Consider the following 20,628-nt stretch of genomic DNA (forward strand, 5'->3'; position numbering starts at 1 on the left):
AAGCATGCGTGTTTTTTAGAAACTATTTAGCCTACGTGTTATGTGTTCTACGCTACAGCATATATGAACTCACTGAAGCTTTTTTTTGCCTGTCGTACTGCGGGCCCCATTAGGTCTACGTACTGAGCGTAGGCTGATGTTTTGGCTACAGTATAGCAATGTATATCTATATAAAATAATCAACAGAAAAACGTTCTATAATAGAATTGTGATTCCCCAAAACCCACGAAAACAAGGTGGCCGACACCGACGCACTCCACGACACTTTACCTACCGTTCGCTGCAATGTTGTAGGCAATTCATGTGGTCGTTGCGATACAGGGTGCGTGCGTCGGTGTGTGTGTCATACGACGGCAACTGCACGTGTTGCACGATTCAATCACCGTAACGCAACTGATAACCCCCAGTTCCCACATGTCAAGCGCTTGCGTACCGTTAACAGCGCTGTGAACTCAAAAGAACCAAATCGGTCGCGACGATATCGTAGCAGGATACACGATACGATACAATTTGCGTCCGATATCCGCGACATCCAACGCGCTTGGCGTGGTATCACCGGTGTCATGCAACGAAACAAACACTGCCGCGCGTGCCGGGTCAAGTCAAAGTGCGTCGCTTACGGCAGCAGCATCCGCAGTTGCTTCATCATACACTTCTGTACGATTTTCACATGGGAAAACACCGCATCTGACGTCTGAAAGGCGACAAGCTTGATAAATGTTTCTCAGTAACATAGTCTACCTTTCACAACTTCAATCAACAATCATGCATATAGACAAGTTGTGCAAGATTTAATGACAAAATTAGATTTCTCTTGTGCCCCACATATTAATCGCTCAAACTTGAACGTGAAGTCGGGCCAGAACAGCACCAAAAAGCAACAGACGCAGAAATTGGTTCATTCCGGTCCAATATCATGCCGATGAAGTTGACCCTTTAGCCGACGCCGGCAAAAACGTTCGAACGACGGGCCAATAATGCCGGCCTAAATGACCGGCTCCCCCTTATTGGCTGCTGCTTGCACAATTTGGACCAATGTGGCTGTTCTAATATGCTCGCACATCCGATATTGGCTGAAAGTTCTGAATGCTGGGCCAACATCACTGTTCTATGAGACTGGCAGAGCCATTTTTTTGGTGAAAAATTGTCAATGCTAGCCCAACATCGCCGTTCTACTCGGCTGGAACAGCCATTATTGGTGTTACGTTGTCATTAATAGGCCAGGAATTGGTCATTATTGGGCCAGGAACTGCCAATCTATCCCCAACACTGGCCCAACGTACTGTGCTGCCTGGGTTCCATATAGCTTGTGAAGCTTTGGCCTTCCTTTGAACACATCCGCATAGGCTCTGTTCGGCACGGAGCTTGTGCACTGAGGGGCGATCAAACAAAGTTTTAAAGGTGGTGTACGAAGCAGCCCAAGTGGCAAATTCAGCATGGTGGTTTGTGAACCACAGGCTTGTCGCGTGTTTGAGGTAAAATGAGACATAGTCCAATTTCGAGGGGTCATTCCACTTGTTGGCAGCAGTCGCCTTTTTCAAACAGATGCAGCCAGTCATCCACATCTTGGTCCTCGGCGCCGCTAAAAAAGAGGGGATCCAGTTGCCACAGGGTGGTAGGCACGATGAGCTGTGGAGATTTGGCCGTGCTTTGCTGGACGGTGCCTTGCTCGGTGGTCTGATCAGGCATTGTCAATGCAGCGGGTAGCTTCCGGCTTCGAAGTTTTTGATCTGCGTACCCAGCACACTTCTACCACTTCGCAAGGGAGTTTATTAACGACGCGAGGTAGTACACTTTGAGAACTAAGAGAGTGCTGGGTGCTCTCTTTGAGAGAGCGCTTTTTTGTCGCATATTTCACTCCCTCTTCCAGAGTAAATCGCCTTTTGTTGAGACAGAGTACAGTGATTCAACAAAAATGGATCAAAGCACTCCCCCTTATAATAGTAACATAACGGTGCCCATAGCATAGTATCATGAAGAGAGTAGTAGTACACCTCAAGAAAAAGAGTACCAAGACTTTGACCATTATAGGGCTTTTTAATTGTTCTTGAGAATTTTTTTTTGCGACCAATCATAAGGATGGGTAAATACAAGCACTAAGACAAAAAAGTCACAGCTTTGCTGCAAAGGCGAAGCATTGAACGCAACAGCAGCAAATTAGAAGGTCACGCGCAGAATGCTAAACATATCTACACGTGCCCCGCATTTCTCACGCAAAAATGGCGCATGAAACGTACTCACGGGTACGGATCAACCCAAATAAGCGTCTGAGTTGTAAGTTTGCTGTGTCTCAATAGCACGCGCGTTTCATAAACGTAGGCTGCGCAACGATTGCAGTGACCTTTGTGCGCTCGGTAACTACAACAGGATCATTCCGACGACGGTCAAAGGCGAGCCAAGACGTACGATTCTCCCCACTGCAAGATAAGGGTGCGTTATCGAGTGTACAGCCCACACACCCTTATTTTCTACACGGGCCAAAGTACGCGTCAGAGATGAGAGCCACTGCGCGCTCACTGCGCCATCTTGCTGATAATGATGAAAACACGATACTTCCCCCCTTTTCGAGATGCCCGCCAACCACGGTAAATGGTAGATAAGAATAGCTTGCAGTTTAAATTACGGTGGCTCAGTGGTTAACGCCTTGCATTCACGACGCGGAAGTGCCACGTTCGATTCCGCGTGCAGGAGTCTTTTTCCCGTTTTTGTTGTGTTTTTACATATATAGATACGTATACATATACCGCGACATCCATCGCAAGATAATGCGTGACATCGATGCCGACACCGGCGGCGAAATCTAGCCGAGAGTGTTCATATAATTACTATCGCAATAAAAAACAAAAAAATGGTTAATCGTCGCTATCTCCCTCAACAAGCAAGTACAGTGCGTTTCAGTGCATGTAGGTGTGTTTATTTGGTAGTGCTAATCATTCGCGGTGTGCCGACTCACCTAGATGTAATCAGGAGCAGGAGTTTTACCCGCGTTTCACTCTCTCTTGCCTGAATACTATATAGGAATTTCACTCTCACAGAAAGCGGTGAAGTAAAAAGCAGTTTCACTCTCTCATTTAATACAGAGTAAAAATGAAGTTCATTCTATCTGATGCTTTGTGAAAGTAGAAGAACACGCTGAAGAGTAACTTGGCCGTTTTGCCACTGCGATACCCTCCGCAGTATTTTGAGTATAGCTGGTGCGGACAGAAATGCTCGAACAGCCCAGCGTTCACAGCTCGTGCACAACACTCTGGCTTCGCACTAATAAATAGTTCCACTGGTCATTGCTTTGCGAATTCATCGCTACTATATTATCATTATTATTATTATTATTATTATTATTATTATTATTATTATTATTATTATTATTATTATTATTATTGAATTTGAGATGCATTTACACTCTCGACAATGTAAATACACGTTTGAAGGTGAAGTTCTTGTTAACGAATTTCATATTCTAGATTCGCTAACGTAGAGGCGGCCCCAGCTAAAAACTTTACGTACCACACCTGCACGGCAATGCTTGTTTTACAGAGCACATGCAGTCCGCTTTTTGTCTATTGCTCACTTATTCTTTCTCTCCACATCGGTACGAATCTTCAAATCTTCCTTAGTGTATTTCATTAACGCAGTGTGTTCTTCCCTTCCTCTTTAGACTAAGAGGCATGCAACGAATGTGAGAAATGACGCGTGTCTTCTTCCTCCTTTGTGCAACCAAGCTGATACTTCACAAAGCAAACTTTTTAAGCGTTCAGCGACAGTGGCTATTGCAACGCGATGGTAAACTCCTCCTGTAGGACACCCAACCAGTGAGGTAAATATCGAACTCATTTAGTGCTCCCACAATATGGTGGGCGATTAGTGAAGGTGTGGTGTGAATATATCAATCTTCATAACCCTAGCTAATTTAGCACTGGATTATTATTTTGGCTGGACAAATTTTTCATGCGTGTTTGCTAAAACATAAAGACCTCCGAAAACACGCAAGCAAACATTGAGCCTATGTTAGAGTAGTTATGAATGAACAAAAAAGGTGTCAAATTAGTTCATCAAGACTCAGTGTTTCGTAAATGACTAAAATGGCTCTTTTCTTCTCGCTACTCACAGAGTAGACGAATTCTGAAATTTGCCGTGTGGTAGACATTGACACAGCTTCGGTGCTTTGCCACATAATTGGCGCCGAGCCTTTTTCGCTGACTCACCCCAGTGTCACCTGCAATTTTTTCTAAATTTTATTTACAAATACTGCAGGTCCTACTCGGGCTCAAATAGCAGTGTGAACATAAAAAAAGTCCAAACAATAAAAATTTTAACTATCGCTAACTTAGGTCGTAGAGTAAACGCAAACCAAAATCAATAAGCATATTGTGACCTCTAACATGACTCATGCCCAGTGAAGGCAATTTGCTGAGGATTGCGTCTGTGAATTTGTTAAATATTTTTGGTGCTAAGTATTTAAAAGCAAAATAAGTAAAACGTACGTAAGAAGATAAACAGTGAGATAATTGTTTTACTCATACAGATACGACACTAAGTTATTTTTTAATATATATCAAGGTATTAAAAAAGACTCATTTTTGTTTTTAATTAAATCGCGACTTTGGCCAAACTGCTTCTTCGCTGTGGCTTTAAGGTCCACAAGCATGCCACAATGTTGCTACAGCCATGGGAATAGTTAAATAAGTAGATTCCGAGAATGACAATTGTTTGTTTCGTTCTCGTGGGGCCAGGGAAAGTCCGTGGGGGCGTCAATTTATGCCACTACGGCCGAAATTATTAGAATACTTCTACGAGGAGTTAGGAGTGCTTTTGAAGGCCTAGGTGAAGGCCGCCAACGTACGTGGTTGTTCGAAACGTTCAAAAAATGACTAGAAATTGTGCTATATTGTTGCAAGGCAGTTTTTGGTAAAGTTGTGCAGCCACACTCGCGCACAGAAATGACAACGAGATGCATAGACAAAGTAGCTTCACGCGCACTTAAGGTCTCGACACGTGATGACGTAATTTTTATCAGCCTAATCCTTAACAGCGCAGCTCAATAATACTAGACATACTTAGTGATTGCCCGCAAGAGCTTGGCAGATGCAGCGTCTCAGCAAGATTCTATGGCAGCCTGCCTAGGCAGATCTGTTTTAGATGCTCAACTGTATACGTTTAAATTTATCTGGGATCAGCTTTACGTCCGAAACCAGGATATGATTACAAAAAACGCCGTTGTAGAAGGCTTCGTAAATTTTGACCACCTGGTGTTTTTCAACGTGCATTGGGAAGGCACAGTACACCGGATCTATACCTCGCGGGATCGAATCCCGACTGCGGAGGCTGCATTTCTGATAGAGGCGGAAATGTTGTAGGCCCGTGTTCTCAGATTCGGGCGCACGTTAAAGATCCCCAGGCGGTCTCAATTTCCGGTGCCCACCACCTCGGTGTCTCTCATAATTATATATTGGTTTTTGAAACGTTAAACCCTACATATCAATCAATCAACCGGAATTTTGCCTCCATCTAAATGCGACCGCCGTGGTCTGTGTCGAACTCTCGACATTCAGGTCAGCAGCCGAGAAACCGAACCATTGCTTCACCGCGGCAGATTCCCTTGTGTAGGTTTTAACGCACTCGTCGGGACAAAAACAGAGAGAAAGCATCTTAAGCGGAGTAGTTACTTCCTTAAAAATCCACGCTGAATCTATGTCCACCTTCCAGCTGACTTGTCTCTTGATGAAAGTCAAACTCAGCTAGTAGAAACGCATGAATCGCTAGGTGTCATTCTTTCCTCTAATATGACGTAGACGGCTCATATTGACTATTTTGCGAAATCACTGTTTTCCACAACGCGAGCGCTATCACCGTGCCGCCATTTTGTCCCTAGCAAATTCAAAATAAAAATATATCACGCACTCTTGCAGACTCGTGTAAACTTTTGTACACTTGTATAGGGAACAAATACGCTGACATTATGAGTAGAATTCAGGTGTTACTCAAATAAGCAATACGATGCGTCACTAGCGTTTCCTTCAATTATCCCGCTCCACAATTCTTCCTTCGCCATCAAGTTATCAGCGCCACTTTCCTTTATCAGTACCACCTATTGTACACATTCTTCTTTTCTAATGAAAGTTTTAAAAGCTTTTGCCGATGCAACGGTTGTTTAAAAAAACTAATTGGCGATCGCGGAGCCAGAAATCTCGAAAAATAGTTGGTTCCTCAATCACGCCAAATTTACAATTACCGATCGATGGCTTTCAATGTATCATATTTTTAAACAAATATCAAAAACAGGGTATTGAATTTAGCCATGATTGTAACAAAAGTTGCCAAATTTTTTTAGATCTGAACTTCTCTATACCCAATTATCCGTCCCAACCACTGCACATTTAAATAATTGTATAGGGTGATCACATTTAAATAGTTGTGCTATAAACTTCTGTATAGCAATTTGAAAATTTCCAACGCAAGCATGTTTACTTTTTGACATACAGAAATACCTTTATCTTTTACATGTTTAAAGGGCAAATATCTGATATTTACCAGTAATTCTGTCTCACTGCTTTGTTGGTTTTGCTAGTCTAAATATTGTCTGTTTACGACATGTGCGTCTATAGACCAAATATTTGTGTGAAAAATGTCTTATGTACGTTTCCCCAGGCACATTAAAGCTGCATTTTTGCCGTTTTTTATCTGTAGTGACCCCTACATAGTACTATTGGAAATAAACTTTCTGAACACTTTCTAGACATGCTGCATTGACCCTTTAGCGTGGGCACGGAATTTTTGGCCTTTTTTGCAGCAACTATAAATTACTTTAATGCAAAAGCAGCCCCTAATTTTATGTTAGAAGGAACTGATTAATTCTGCTTGTCGTTATTCATTTCTAAGCGCACAATTTTAGCGGAATCTGAGACATACCACATTTCTTTCTTGAAAGAGCCCATAAAAATGACTAAGTTGCAGTTACTTTTTTTGGTGCTAGTGGGTGTGCAGCATTCAGGGTGAGAAAACGTAGGTGCAGTGCTAATTAGATGTAACTTGTGCTGGCTGCCTTCAAAGCACCACAAGAAATAGTTTCCTCCATTTTCTTTTTCAGGTGCTCCAATGCTGGTCATACTGTGCGTCCTCATAGTGAGCCCTACACTGTATCAGAGACGCAAAGACTTGTAAGTATCGGCATGACTACAACATCTCCTATAATTCATCTGAACACACCGAAAATGACACATTTCAAAAGGCTTTTCAAAACCCTAGCACATTTCAAAACCCTAGCGTTCTATTATTTCTGGTACTTATAAAATTATGCATCTTAATTGAAACCGCGAAGCCGACCTCCAACTTGGTGGTTCTGTGTATTTATCTCTGGCTTTTCTCTATGCTTGGGTCACGATGCTTAGCTGCTGGCTGGAGAACGAGGCCCTGCTTTACAGCTTCCTGCTGCCCGTGGCAGTGATCCTGGCGGCCAACACGTTTGTGTTTTGGCTGATAGTGTACAACATCTACTGCCGCCGTCAAACAGGGCTGCGCAGCTCTCAGAGCCAAGTGGAGCTCGCCAAGGCACAGTTGCGTGCCACTATCTGCATCATCTTCCTCCTGGGTTGGTATCACACATTTTGACGTTTGAACAAGTGCGTGAATATTGAAATTTTAGAATACGATTCGATCAAGAAAATAAGTGACTTCAAACAGTGGCTACTTGCGCAGCATTAAAAATGATAAATCAGCAAGGAAGAATACGTTTTATTTTCTAATAAAATAATTTAACGCAAAAACTTGATATTCAACTGCAGCCTATCGAAGATACTTTCGGTAGTTCACTTATTACAAGCTACACAGCATAAAGATGAACTGCTTGACGTGTTCACGCGATTAGCAATGCAATCTGTAGTTGCCTTCACACCACATCTTAAAGTGGAAAATTAGTCCCGCTCGCTTGGAAATAAGGTGATCAGATGTAAGTAAAGGACATCCACAGGTTGGGAAAAAAACAACGGATGCTGTTGCGTAAACATGTGTAAGCTAAGCCTGAAAAGGGAGCACGCAGTTAATCTGTACGCCATTCCTTCGTATACATATTTGGAGAAAACATCGCCAGTTGGTGGCGATGTTGTATAACTACGCTTTGACTGGTACTACTTTTGCATGACCATGAAATATTCATATTTCTCCCAAAACGTAAGACAATAGAACCGACTGAGTCCTACTGTTCTAACGCCTCATGTTTACCTGTGTTCTTGAAAATCATAGAAGCAAATGTACATGCTGTGCAGTTTTTGTGATCATATTCATTCTTTTTTCCTTGCCTTTCTGTATGATATATGCTCTCGCTGCACTGGTCTCCTTGTGATATAAGCATTACTGCTAAATTAATTTATTAATTAGGAAATGCGCTGTAGTGATGCAAACGTCATGCAAAAATCGCCTAACTGGCACAAAGAAAACACAAAACACTGAAATAACAACAGAGAGATTGAATCACTCCCATGTCTTATGCCTACTCACCTGTTGCGCGTAGTGTTCAGCGCCCTGCAAAGCGCGAAAGCCAGTGCCGCTCCAGAGCTGTACCTTCAGCTGCAGCGAGCCTATCTTTCATTTATGTTAAGCACGTTACCAGCACACACCATCTCTGCCATGCGAGTAACTTGCTGTTTTAATGTTCTTCGCACCCGTTGCTTTCCTATCTCAGGCGGATGGCAACATGACAGCCAGCATCTTATTGCAGAAATGCCACAACAATGGTGCAGTATTTTCCTTTCCGCAAGCGACGCCCACTTCACGATCCACACAATAAAATAGGTGCCAGTGAATCGTGCCATGAAGCATTTCAGTTGAGATGCAACAAGAGTGCTCTTAGATCATGTTATCATGTAGTCTTAGATCATGTCATCGCAAGTGCATTACCCATCAGGACCCACTAACACCATGGGCCGAATTCACAAAGCTTTCTCTTTGGCTACGCATTTTCTTAGCCAAATGTGCTCTTATCTGGAGGGATTACTATAGCGCGGGTATGAATTTAACTTATTCGGCACTTAAGAGGGCAAGGAGGACACACGCTAGCTGATGAAACGACAAGGAAAGAAAGAAGTGTGTGCCGATAATATCAAGGTAGCACGCAAAGCGTCTAGCATCGAGAGTATACGATGACAGCCAATGATTTGCTGCATCTAAGTTTCAGTTCCGCGCGCGTCTGCTACAGTGCTCACGGGATGCCGCGTACGTTGTATTGGCGTTTTGGCGGGCTGTGCAAAGCCAAGCACTCGCCTTTCATCAACGACTGTAGCTAAAAACGAAATTGCTCGATGGCCTTAAGTCATCGAGCAATCCATGCACTATCTCGCCAAGTACAAGTAAACAACACTCCAGGTGTACCACATAAATGAAACCACACATAAATCGATGCATGCAATGTTTGAAAATGTGCCTCGAATGTCTTCCCCTATTTAACGCGACCAGTTACCTTACATTTCATTGAAGCTGCGCTGCTACTTAACTAATTCGGTGCAATCTAGCACGGTATAGTGGTGAACGTAAGGGTGTTTTGTACCTATAGTCAAAGGTAGCCTTTGTTACAATATTCCTATTACAAGACACATGAGCGACTTTGGTGCCTGCAGACAAATTGTGCGGAAATAGATAACAGCAGTAATCAAATGAAATTGTGAGCGCAATTTCGCTGGTTCCATGCACCGCAGCATTTTTATAAAGCCGGAATGCGAGAACGTGCATACGCTTACGCTTAGGTATATGTCTACGTAAAATGAGGGAGACTCGTCGGGAGGTGTCTCAGTGCTAATGCTTTTCACAAAACACGGTGCAAATATTTCGCCCAGCGTTGTTTGAGTGCGCAAAGCAAGAGACGTGTATACGAGTCTTGAGGTCGAGAGACGTTATCACACGTGCGAAAAGGATGAAAGAAGAGAGAAACTCTCGTTTAGGCTTCACGAAAGCTTGAAATTGATAGATAATAAAGACAATTTTCTGTCCCAGCAGACGTCAGGGAAAGTCTCCGCAAAGCTGCGTCAGATGCTCGGGAGCATAAAAAAGTGGAGTACGCGTTATATGAGAGTGACAGCCACACAGAAAGCGAGATGAAGTGTGACTGTCCTTAGGTGTGAGAATCAATGCTAATTAAGAGAGTTGAGTTAATGAGCCAAAACTTTCCTAAATAACGATAAAGAAAGAAAACTGAGCATTCATCTAGTGAAAGTGACACTAGTGACAGTGAACTCATAATAGTTGATTAGCGTTGTCACAGGCCGATATATATTTTTATTTTCTTATCTATATTTGGAAAACTATGAGAAGGTAGCGTACGTTAGAGCCGGCTATCCCAACGTCATGACAGTAATGTACAAGAATAAATAGCGCGCGGTTATACAATCACACGTGGCGGTTTCTATCTTCTAGTAACCTTGGGAAAACGCATTCTAACTATTTTTTTCTATTTTTGACAAAGTTTCACGGGACGTTTTTGCATTTGGCTTCATTCGAAGGAATGACGATATATCAGCAATAAGGCGAACACAAGCACTGCTGCAGTGGACGAGCGGTTACAGCGCTCAACTACAATCTAGGAGGTACTTGGTTCGATTCGCAGAATCACTGAGCACTTTTTTTTTTTCAAGAGGTTGCCCGGCCTGACATTATGCGTGGTGGCGGGTACTAAGTTTTTGAGAAGTAGGCTTTCGCACTTGCTTCTTTCACTCCCCTTTTGACCCAAAAGCGCTGTACTGTGCTCCTTCAAAAATTAAACAATTCAGGGTTCATAATTTTCTCCTCCATCCTCTCTTATCGCAAAAGTGTCCAGTGCTGAAATACCAATATCATACTTGGTATATTACTTTTCACGTGTTTGGATATTCGACCAGCAATCAGTCTTCACGGTGTTTTGAAGAAAATCTACACATGCAGTGAGCTAACTGCTTGCAGCCAATTTGACTGCCTTTGTAGGGACACGCTTTCGTGCTAATTTGGTGGGCATCATCATATGCAGCAAGACCAAAGAGCACGGACAGTTAGAGCTGATGCAAACAGAGTGATTAGTTTGTGTCTTCTCTCCCGCTATTTGTCATGCTGCACGCTTCAGTGTAATGTCGCTGTCAATGGTTAAAATGAACTGTAGCAGTTAATCGAGTTCTGCTGAGAGGGTCCCGTATTGTCCAGAATGGAACAGAACAATGGCAATTTGATTTGTGTGATAAAGAGATACCCTGCTTTTGGCTACTAGAATAAATTTCTAAACTGAAGTTTATTTTTTATTAACAACAGTTTCAGTGCAGATGAAAGGTGCATGGACAAAAATCGTGTATTCAGCTTGACTAAGTTTGTGACCTTAATTGTAATTGCGAACCGGTATCACAGTATGCATAAATATCACACACATATACAACCACGGGTGTTAGCTTGCTTATTCTGATTAAAATTGAAAGGTTGAAATCGACATATTCAACCAACGCAATGTGTACGAGATATGCCATGTAGAGTAGCTATGCTCGAAACTAATCTTCGCAGGTTCGTTCCATTTTACCCTGTTTCTTGCCCGACTGTAGGTTGGTAAATGAAACTTCTTCGAACACACATATTCTGTGTAAGGTTACATTTATTTTTATGCAGTACAAAACAAATTGAAATGTATAATGGCTCAAAAGAGAAATAACTAGAAACAAATTCAGCCAAATCATTACCAAACTTACTCACCAATGATAAACGGATTCTCATTTAAAAGATACATAAATACATACATACATACATACATACATACATACATACATACATACATACATACATACATACATACATACATACATACATACATACATACATACATACATACATACATACATACATACATACATACATACATACATACATACATACATACATACATACATACATACATACATACATACATACATACATACATATGTACACCCATACATACATACATACATACATACATACACACACTCAGGTGTAAATATTAAAACGAATGGCTATAAAACATCAATTCTAATACACTCATTTTGAATAGACTACAGAAAGTAACTTACGAGAGATATCCACCGGCACTGTTGTCTGAACACGGTGTTGCTCGAATTATCTCGCAAAAGCTTGATGCATAGTTTTCTGCTGCTGCCCAGTGACAAGCAGTTTTTATAAAAAACACAAGAATAAAGCCCTTGACAATGTCATGCTAAAGAAAAGGGCTGTGCATCAATATTTTGTACATGTCTGCAATATCACTATGTTTATTTACATAGCTTGGCTCATTCACAACCCACTAACAAAGCATGTTAGGACACTTGGGCTGAAAGTTGGCACAGCACGAGTAAATTCTAGACAAAACATGAATAATACAAATATAAGCTACTAAGCTCCTTGGTGCAAACAGTGTTTATATTGACAGCTATAGGTGCCGTTTCGTTTCCCCAAAACACTTCTCAAAAGTAGAATCAACTTTATTTAGCTAAAAGTTTCTATTCTGGCGCGTCGTGGTGGCTCAACGGTGGAAGCGACTCTTTCGGCCAAGAAAACAAAGACCAATTATTTTTCCAGTTCGTGAATTCACCCCATGCTAACATTGAGGCAGCTGTTAAGAGTGCTTTTGGAGAGAGGAAACCACCACATTCCCACCAGTTGTGGCCTTGGGTAGCTACTTCGCTTGGACAAAAATGATGAAAAACACTCCTCAAGAAGACTTCAAAGTTTGCCCATCAACACAGTTCCCATACAGCTGTTTATTAGTCTGCTTGAAAAATATTGAGTTTACTGGTGGGCAAAGACTGTACACTATGTGAGGTGATGCTCCAGTGCACTGCATGTATGTCTTGCTGCTGCCCTCAACTGCGATGTTGCTCAGCACATATGTGTAAAATAACAACTAATACTATGCCACTGCAAAGTAATTATGTGTCATTTGCATGAAACAGGGACCACAATAAAAGAACATAACAACATTTGCCTTCACAAAGTTCAAAAAATGTAAATAAATTTCCACAGAGTTTTCACAGTTCATCTGAGGATAGTAATATTGATTGTAAACACATTATACTTCCACTAACAAACTATTTTAAGATGCCAGATTCAATATTAGAGTATACCAGCACTTTTGTAGGGCTAAACAATTGTACAGGCACCTAGAAAAACACAAGTGAATGCATGGTATCGCTACATATAAAAATAAGTACTTTTATTTCTAGTCTGAGTAGAGCTGCATAGATGATAAGTCACTTGCATTACACCATGAACAAACCTATCCGAGCAAAGTATACATTTAAAAAGTTACACTTACACAGTAGATAAGTAGACTGTTGAAGGACGGACAGGCAGTGGGATAATACCCAAGCACTAAAATCTTCTGTTAAGATATACTAAGAGTAGTGATGATCTACTTCGTTCCAAATAAAATAATCCACATAGATTCACTTCCCAGAGCTTATACACTCATGGCATCATTGGTGCTATACAAATGAGTGCGCACTGAAGGATTACATCGACTAAGTACATGATTACTGCATCCATGGCTTTACTTCTTGTACTACAAAGAATGCAGACATAGTTACCATTGGCGACCATGGATGCTGTGATTTCTGGCATGTAAATGTAGAGGCACGCAGGCACTTAACACACACGTCAAAAACTTCAGCTCAAAAATATTTGCCCACGAACACTACAGCAGCCTTTAAATTAGTGTCATAGTTTGGTATCTTCCATGCAAAATTTAAATAATTTTGAATGCAAGCAAATGAACTGCTGAATAATGCACTGCTAAGAAGTTAAGCAGCAGCTGCTCCTGACATCACAATGTGCTCTTTCTGCTGTTGTAAACTTTGAGCTGGAGAACAGTCACTGGCAGTCCCTTTATACTTGTTGGTCTTCTGTGCTCTGTTCTTGATACACTGTACATGACCGTGGAGCACCTAACCCCTTGTTACTGCTGGAACTTAGAAAAATACAGATCATTGTTACAACCATGCTACATGAAAGATTGTATAGTTGTCAATTATGTGCTCATATTTACAGAAATTGTATTTTCAGAAGCCAATGACAAGCCTCAACACACACACACACAAACAGTGAAGACTGAAAATATATTTATTATGATACAAGAGCAAAACTACAATGTTATAGATGAAGGCATGAAACTTCTGCCAGACATAAAAAGCCAATAAGGTTTCTTTTATTTTGACTTTACACTAGGTGCGAGAAGCAGACCACAAATAAGTTCACTAAGAAATACAAGTTAGACTGCATTACAACACAACAGCCAATGTTCCTAACTTTAAGGCTGTCTAACATAACCAGCTCACCGTACTGCGTATAGGAGCAAATGGGCAGTCTAGAAGACACAAAGAACTTGTGGATTATGAGTGTGCTTGTTGCTGACATCTATTATTCTAAATGAAGAAAACCTTTCAAAAATGCACTTCATCAGGGGAAATAATCATACGCAACAAACACAACGGGCTCCTACAGGTGCCACCAACACTCACCATTATTGTTGATACCAGTGTCTTGCCGGATGGATATGCTGCGTCCTGCACAGAACACCAAAGCAGTGCTCCGTGACTTGGATTGCATGTGTGCTAGCTGCATCACTCTGCTGCTGAAATAGGCTAGCCACAGACAGAGAAATGAGAAGCCATGGCTTTGAAACACACTGAACGTCACCTTTAGAGATCAACAATGCATACTTAGGTCAGGTACAATTTGTAGAAAAATATATATCACTATGCAATCGTGGTGAACATGTTCGGCTGAAACATAAGCAACAGCACTGAGAGAGAAAAAGCTACATTAGGTAAAATATGCAGTTAATGACCCTATGTCATCTGAAGCTTCTTAAATAGGTCTTTCTCCTTACAAGTTGTGAACAGCCAGGCAATTTTCACCCACTTGCTATTTCCTTCCAGAGCACTTGATCCACAGAGGGAGTCACAAGCTCGAGAGCTCATTAAGGAATCAAAGTATTTGTGCTCGTTTCAAAGCACAAGCTTTTGAGCCTCAGATTATTGGAGTTTCATTCATAAGCTGCAGGCTTTCAGTTTCCAACATTCTCAATTATCTTGCAATTTAGTTCTATAAATGTTGAATAAGAATTATGTGTAAGAATATTACAGGTATCCACTGAAAGCAACCATGCTTGGGTTTTCAATTTGTGCACAGTAAGTGGTGTTCACATAATCGTATGTATTAAAGAAAAACTAATCTTGCAGCCGGCCGTTAGGCAGTTTTGTGCGCTCGAAGCTCCCAAGCATATCGCAGTCCTTCCAGATGAGGCTGCCATGCATGCTTCCACGCCCCATCCGCTGAATGATAACAGTCCCAGCAGTGACATAGGCTTGCTTAGTTAGGGAGAACGCGTCCTTCCTATTTTTGTACAGGTGCTCCAAGTAATGATGAGGATTGATGTGCCAGAATGTTCAACCGATGAATCACAGGACCTTAACAAACCAATCTCTGCGATCTGTGAAGAGCAAAAAACGAGATATTTAAAAACAATCATTAAAGCACTCACTTCTAATACTTATTTGAGGAAGCTATCACTTCGTTAATGTGACCAAAATCTGCTATAATCACTTAGAAATAAACTGAAGCCTCATGTAAACTTTACGCACCGCAATATATATGTCCTACTGAAGTATAGTACTAGCACAGTGGTAATCGTCTATAGAATCAATTTTCCAAAATAACGTAAATTTTTTAAGTGCAACCTGGCTTCTGAAAAATACATTCACATTAACTTTCCAACTATCAAACGTGGTCAATCGACAGGCCCAACCTCATAATCAAACAAGAGCTCACTTGTATCAAATCACAAAAAACTTTTTATGTATTTGCTCCATAATATATGTATGTATATAACAGTAGTGGTATATTTTTCATGCTTCAACTTACCATAGAGAAACATTATATCTGATGGGCTTAAAAACTTGCACACGTTATAGAACTGCATGAATTATAGTACTGGTGAAATTTAGTTCTGCAAGGTGAACTCACCGATGGCAGCATTTAGTAGCCTTCGGTGTCATGAGGAATCAAGTACGGCCAACAGGCAAAGGGCATCTGCAGACTGGAAGCTGCCAATGACAGCAATGAAGGGCTGGCCAGGCGTGCACGTCCATTGATAAAGTGTAAGAACTGGCCATGACCGGCTGTTGTCAAGGCTCTAGTGCCGTGAAGAACGATGGCCAGACGAACTCGGAAACCTGTAGTTAGGCGATATTGGCCTAATACTTCATCCAAAGCATGGCACCGGTGAAATCTTTGCTTTTTCTGGGGGCCGAAGGGAATCTTGACGTTCACGGGCTCTCGCTGCCACACAGAACTCTCAAGTTGTTACCGAAGAACAGTCTTGGCGCGCTTCCAAAGTAACACGATCCACAACAGAATGTAGCATCTTGCAGTTTTGGTTGATCACATCACAGCGCTAGGACTATGGTTACCACAAAAAGGAGAAGTGACGACTTAATAAACAAAAGCGCCAAGCTGCCCCACCACAACTTCGCCGGGCAAAACAGTTATCAACGCTGTCTTTCAATTTTCGGTCACACGAGCACAGCTTGTTCACAAGTCTTGGAACGTCAACACAGCACCACTGTTCACAACGAACATCGTTTCACTCCCGAACAGTACATCGCTCTCAAGTAAAGAGAAGCGTACGGGCTAACTAGTGGCGAAGCAAGAACCGAGCGCGTAGTTCATACGTTTCCGTACGTACTTGGGTTCACTCAAGTAACGTGTCAAAACGCTGTCAATCCGAAATGTCGCACAGCACCCAACTGAGAGACTGGAAAGTCAAGCGAACGAACTGTTACCGGCACACAAACACATATTGCAGGCTTCTCGAGTGATAGTTGCCGTCGATACATCGACGCCGATCCCCGCTTGATAACCACACCGACGCACAGGCTTCGCTGCGCTTCACCGTACACCATTGCACTGCCACAGCTTTCCGCACTGCTCACACGCACTGATAGAGCTGCTGTAATCACAACACATCCGGTCAAACGCTGAAGTAACTCGTGCGAGAAGCATTTGCTGAAAGTCGCACCGACCAATATGCTGTTTACGACGCCATGTTGTTTTCGACAACTGCACCGCACGTAAGAGAGCTCTTAGAAAGTACTTGCACTATTTTCACGGCGTGAAAAAAATTTCTCTTATGTGCGAGGGGGGTGATATGACGAACAGGACAGGCGTGCCAGATGAAAGAAGTGTTTTGGCAACGTCACGGAGTGAGCTGATGTAGAGGGTATTGCTTCACAACCAATCACAAGCTGTGCTTGACGGCCAAGCCGTCGTCTGCTCGCGTTTTTCGTCTGCTTCGATCAGAGCATGCGACAGGGGATTCGCCTTCGCAACGCTATTATTCTCAGGTCAAGTGGCCGCTGCGTCGCAGAAAATACATGTCAGTGGCTCGCTCTACCTTTGAATGATGTTCGTGCGCCAAGTTAAATGGCTGGTAATTGACGCAGGGATGAATTCAGCCAAGGTTTGCTCCAGAATCGTGAGGGTTTGCATATTTTTGGTGTCATACAAAGTTACTAGGGTCATTTTATTCCGATTGCTTGCCATATTATCATGGTCCATATCGGTGTCTGAACAGTGACGGTGAAGATGCATGATTTGTTTGTAGTTCCATGCGTAATCACGCGCACCCCAAATAGGCTTTGGTTTACAAAGTACGCTTTGTTCCAGATCGTCCCAAAGTGTATCGACAGCTGTATTTCAGAGATCGCAACCATTGGACAGTTAGAGCCAATGAAAGTACACTAGAGCACAAACTTAATGAACCACTCACTGAAAACTTCCTCTCATTTTTATTTCCAATAGCGTGCAAAGAATGTGCTCCCGTTAACCTCTTTGGTGGTAATTTCCACCAATGAGGCAAAGATCTCGAGTCGCACTTTTGATTGGATGAGATGGGGCGCAACACAACAACATAACAAATAAGGTTGATCCTATGTCATGTCGCGTTCGAATGCACCGACCATTCACGTATCACATTGGTTTTCATCCAACCACAAATCTTTACATGCGTAGTTTTATGCCATTGACGCCCAATAGAATTCTTCAATTACTGCAACTTCGAACTTATTGGACGGTGGTGGTTGTCAACACCATCCACTGCGTACAAGGGAAACAACACGCGAAGCTCAAAGCGCCGAAAGAAATAAAAACGCACCAGCAGTCATCAGGCAGCCCTTAATGGGTGTGAATTAACTCAAAACCAGCCAGGGCACCAAAGTATACCGCTGCGGCAGCAGGTTCTAAGTAGCCACACTGTTCCTAAGAGTGGTCCGGACCACTCGTGGGATTTTCTCTCAGCCATGTGGTTTTTACGCACAATTTCGCTTCGTGAATCCACTTACGAGCACTTTTCAGTGACGTAAGCAAATATAGCAACTGCCTCACCATCGCTGACATGTTCCCAAGCAGTCACAGCGCGCTTTATTTGCAGTGGCTGATGTGACAACTATGGCCTCTTACGACGTTTTTTTCGTTTCGTGAATCGACTTACGCAACAAAATTTCTCTTGCGCAAAAATGTTTTCGTAAGTGAGTTTTGTGAATCCGGGCCATGTTTCTTTGCTTCAAGCTCTTGCCATCATGATTTTCACTTTATCCTGCCATTGGTATATCGTTCGTTAAAGGGTGTCCCAGTTGTCTTGCACTGAAATGAAAAAAGAAGAAGAGAAACTTTGTTAGTCATAGAAAACGTCTGCTTTGGACCTCTTGGAACCTATCTCTTACATCAATTACTGTAGTCGTAAGTATTCATAGGTAACGGAGATTTTTAACGCCATAAACATTTTTACAAAGTTGTGCCATTTTACCCTATTTGTCTGACGCCTGTACTCTCTTTTGCTCACAGGGCTTACATGGATTTTCGCCTACCTGAGTCTTATACAAGCAGCATCACAGGAGTTGGGTCATGTTTTTGAGTATCTGTTCGTCATAAGCAGCTCACTGCAGGGTCTCGTGATATTCATATTTCATGTAAGTCGTAGTCCCAACATTTTAGAGTTATTTTTTGCATAAAGCAACCTCACAAATTGGTTAAATTACAGCTCTTCTGACCATTTGCTTGAAATCAAGTGATTCTAAAACATCGTCTCAGACTACTGTAACATTTTTTTTTTACTTTGTGTAGCACTGAGAACTGTAACTATGTTATCTTATTTGCACTCATGACTGTGGTGACGGCTGAATACAAAATGGCTTCATTTCTTTCACTTACATTCGTTTGTCGTCTTTTATTGCGCCTTTTGAAAGCAATAGGAGCCTTTCTGCTGACTGTATGAACGAATAAATTTTAATTTTGAAATAAGGCAGTTTTCTTGTTTGAGGCGTGAGGTAAAAATAATTACTTAAGCCGCAACTAAAGAGACTTTTAGGAAAAGATTGACTAGGCATAAATTCCTAAATACTCGCGTGAAAGATATGAAAACGCTAATGACATCCTTAAAAATTTATTATTCAAAGAGTCAAATATACTTTTAGACTACTTGGTTTATAGTCGCAGAACAAAGTTGCGAGCGATAACTACAGACCAGACGAAGAAAAAGACACGTAAGCAAGGCACACAAACAACTCAATTTATTTGGTATTTGTACAGAACGAGTACTTATGTGTCACCCTCTTCGTCGGATTTGTCGTTTTTTGTGGCGCTGTTTTACTGTCAGTGAGAGTGTCATTTTAAATTTTAGACCATAAACTGTCACGAGTGAGGCAAGCCATTTGAAAACTTTTGTGTTTAGTTGAGAAATGCCAAACGAAATTTGCAGAAACTTGGTATTTGAAGCTTATTTTTCCCCTAAGTTCTGACAGCGCATCCTTTTTACTGATTAGAAGGAACGTAGGACCTAGTGGGTGCAGTCGAAAATTTTGACGTCATGCATGTGCTGCTAAAATTTTAATGTGGCGTCACCAGCCGTATTTCACTTTTGTTCATTTTCTTGCTGACCCAGCATGTTTTGGAGGCAAGCACAGGGGATAATAAAGCCATGAAGCAGTTATCCACTAACAGGAAAAAAGTTGTAACTTTCTTTACGGCCCCCTAACGAAGTAAACTAGACTGGGGGGGAGGGGGTTCCACTAGCACTCACCAATATTCGTATATCTTTGTCTTTCAGATAGCCTATGAAAAAACTGCAAGAGAATTCTGGATGAGTCTTGCTGTGTATAGCGTCTGCCATGACAAGAAAAAGAGGAGTTTTGACCGTGGTTCTAAGATTACCCTTTCCTCATCAGCGCACAAGACTTCGTCAACGTGACACTCTTGATTAAAATACGCTCTCTGGCTCATTATGCTTTCGTGATCGCTACTTGTATTCAATGGACGTATTAAAATCTGCTTATATTGGAAAACAAATATCAACTAAAGTTGGAAAACAATACCACATACTTTAATAAAAAGAAAGCCTCAGAATTCCCATCAAGCGTAAAATCTGACCGGCGTCCCAAGTATATGGCATCAACAACAGTGATACGAAAATGATCATCGAGTGATGACGTCACCTTTTAGCTTCATCATGACGTCACAAAAGGCAAAAATTTCAATTGTCAATGTGACGTCAAAAAACGTGCCACTATATTGTAACGTCAACACCTGACGTTACTGATTGGTCAAAGG

The 20,628-nt window shown here is 41.8% G+C and overlaps 1 protein-coding gene across 1 annotated transcript in view; it reads left to right on the forward strand.

Annotated features, from left to right (window-relative positions):
• Positions 1–20,300, forward strand: part of LOC119161814 (uncharacterized) — a 477,337-nt gene extending 457,037 nt beyond the window's left edge. Inside the window, exons 27-30 of the mRNA XM_037414326.2 lie at positions 7,085–7,154; positions 7,386–7,585; positions 18,868–18,992; positions 20,129–20,300. Coding sequence (XP_037270223.1) covers positions 7,085–7,154; positions 7,386–7,585; positions 18,868–18,992; positions 20,129–20,269 — 536 coding nt within the window. The 3' untranslated portion in view covers positions 20,270–20,300. The remainder of the gene's footprint in view (positions 1–7,084; positions 7,155–7,385; positions 7,586–18,867; positions 18,993–20,128) is intronic.
• Positions 20,301–20,628: the final 328 nt, after the last annotated feature.

This window comes from Rhipicephalus microplus, chromosome X (assembly GCF_043290135.1).
Source record: "Rhipicephalus microplus isolate Deutch F79 chromosome X, USDA_Rmic, whole genome shotgun sequence".
In the NCBI taxonomy this organism is placed as follows: domain Eukaryota; kingdom Metazoa; phylum Arthropoda; class Arachnida; order Ixodida; family Ixodidae; genus Rhipicephalus; species Rhipicephalus microplus.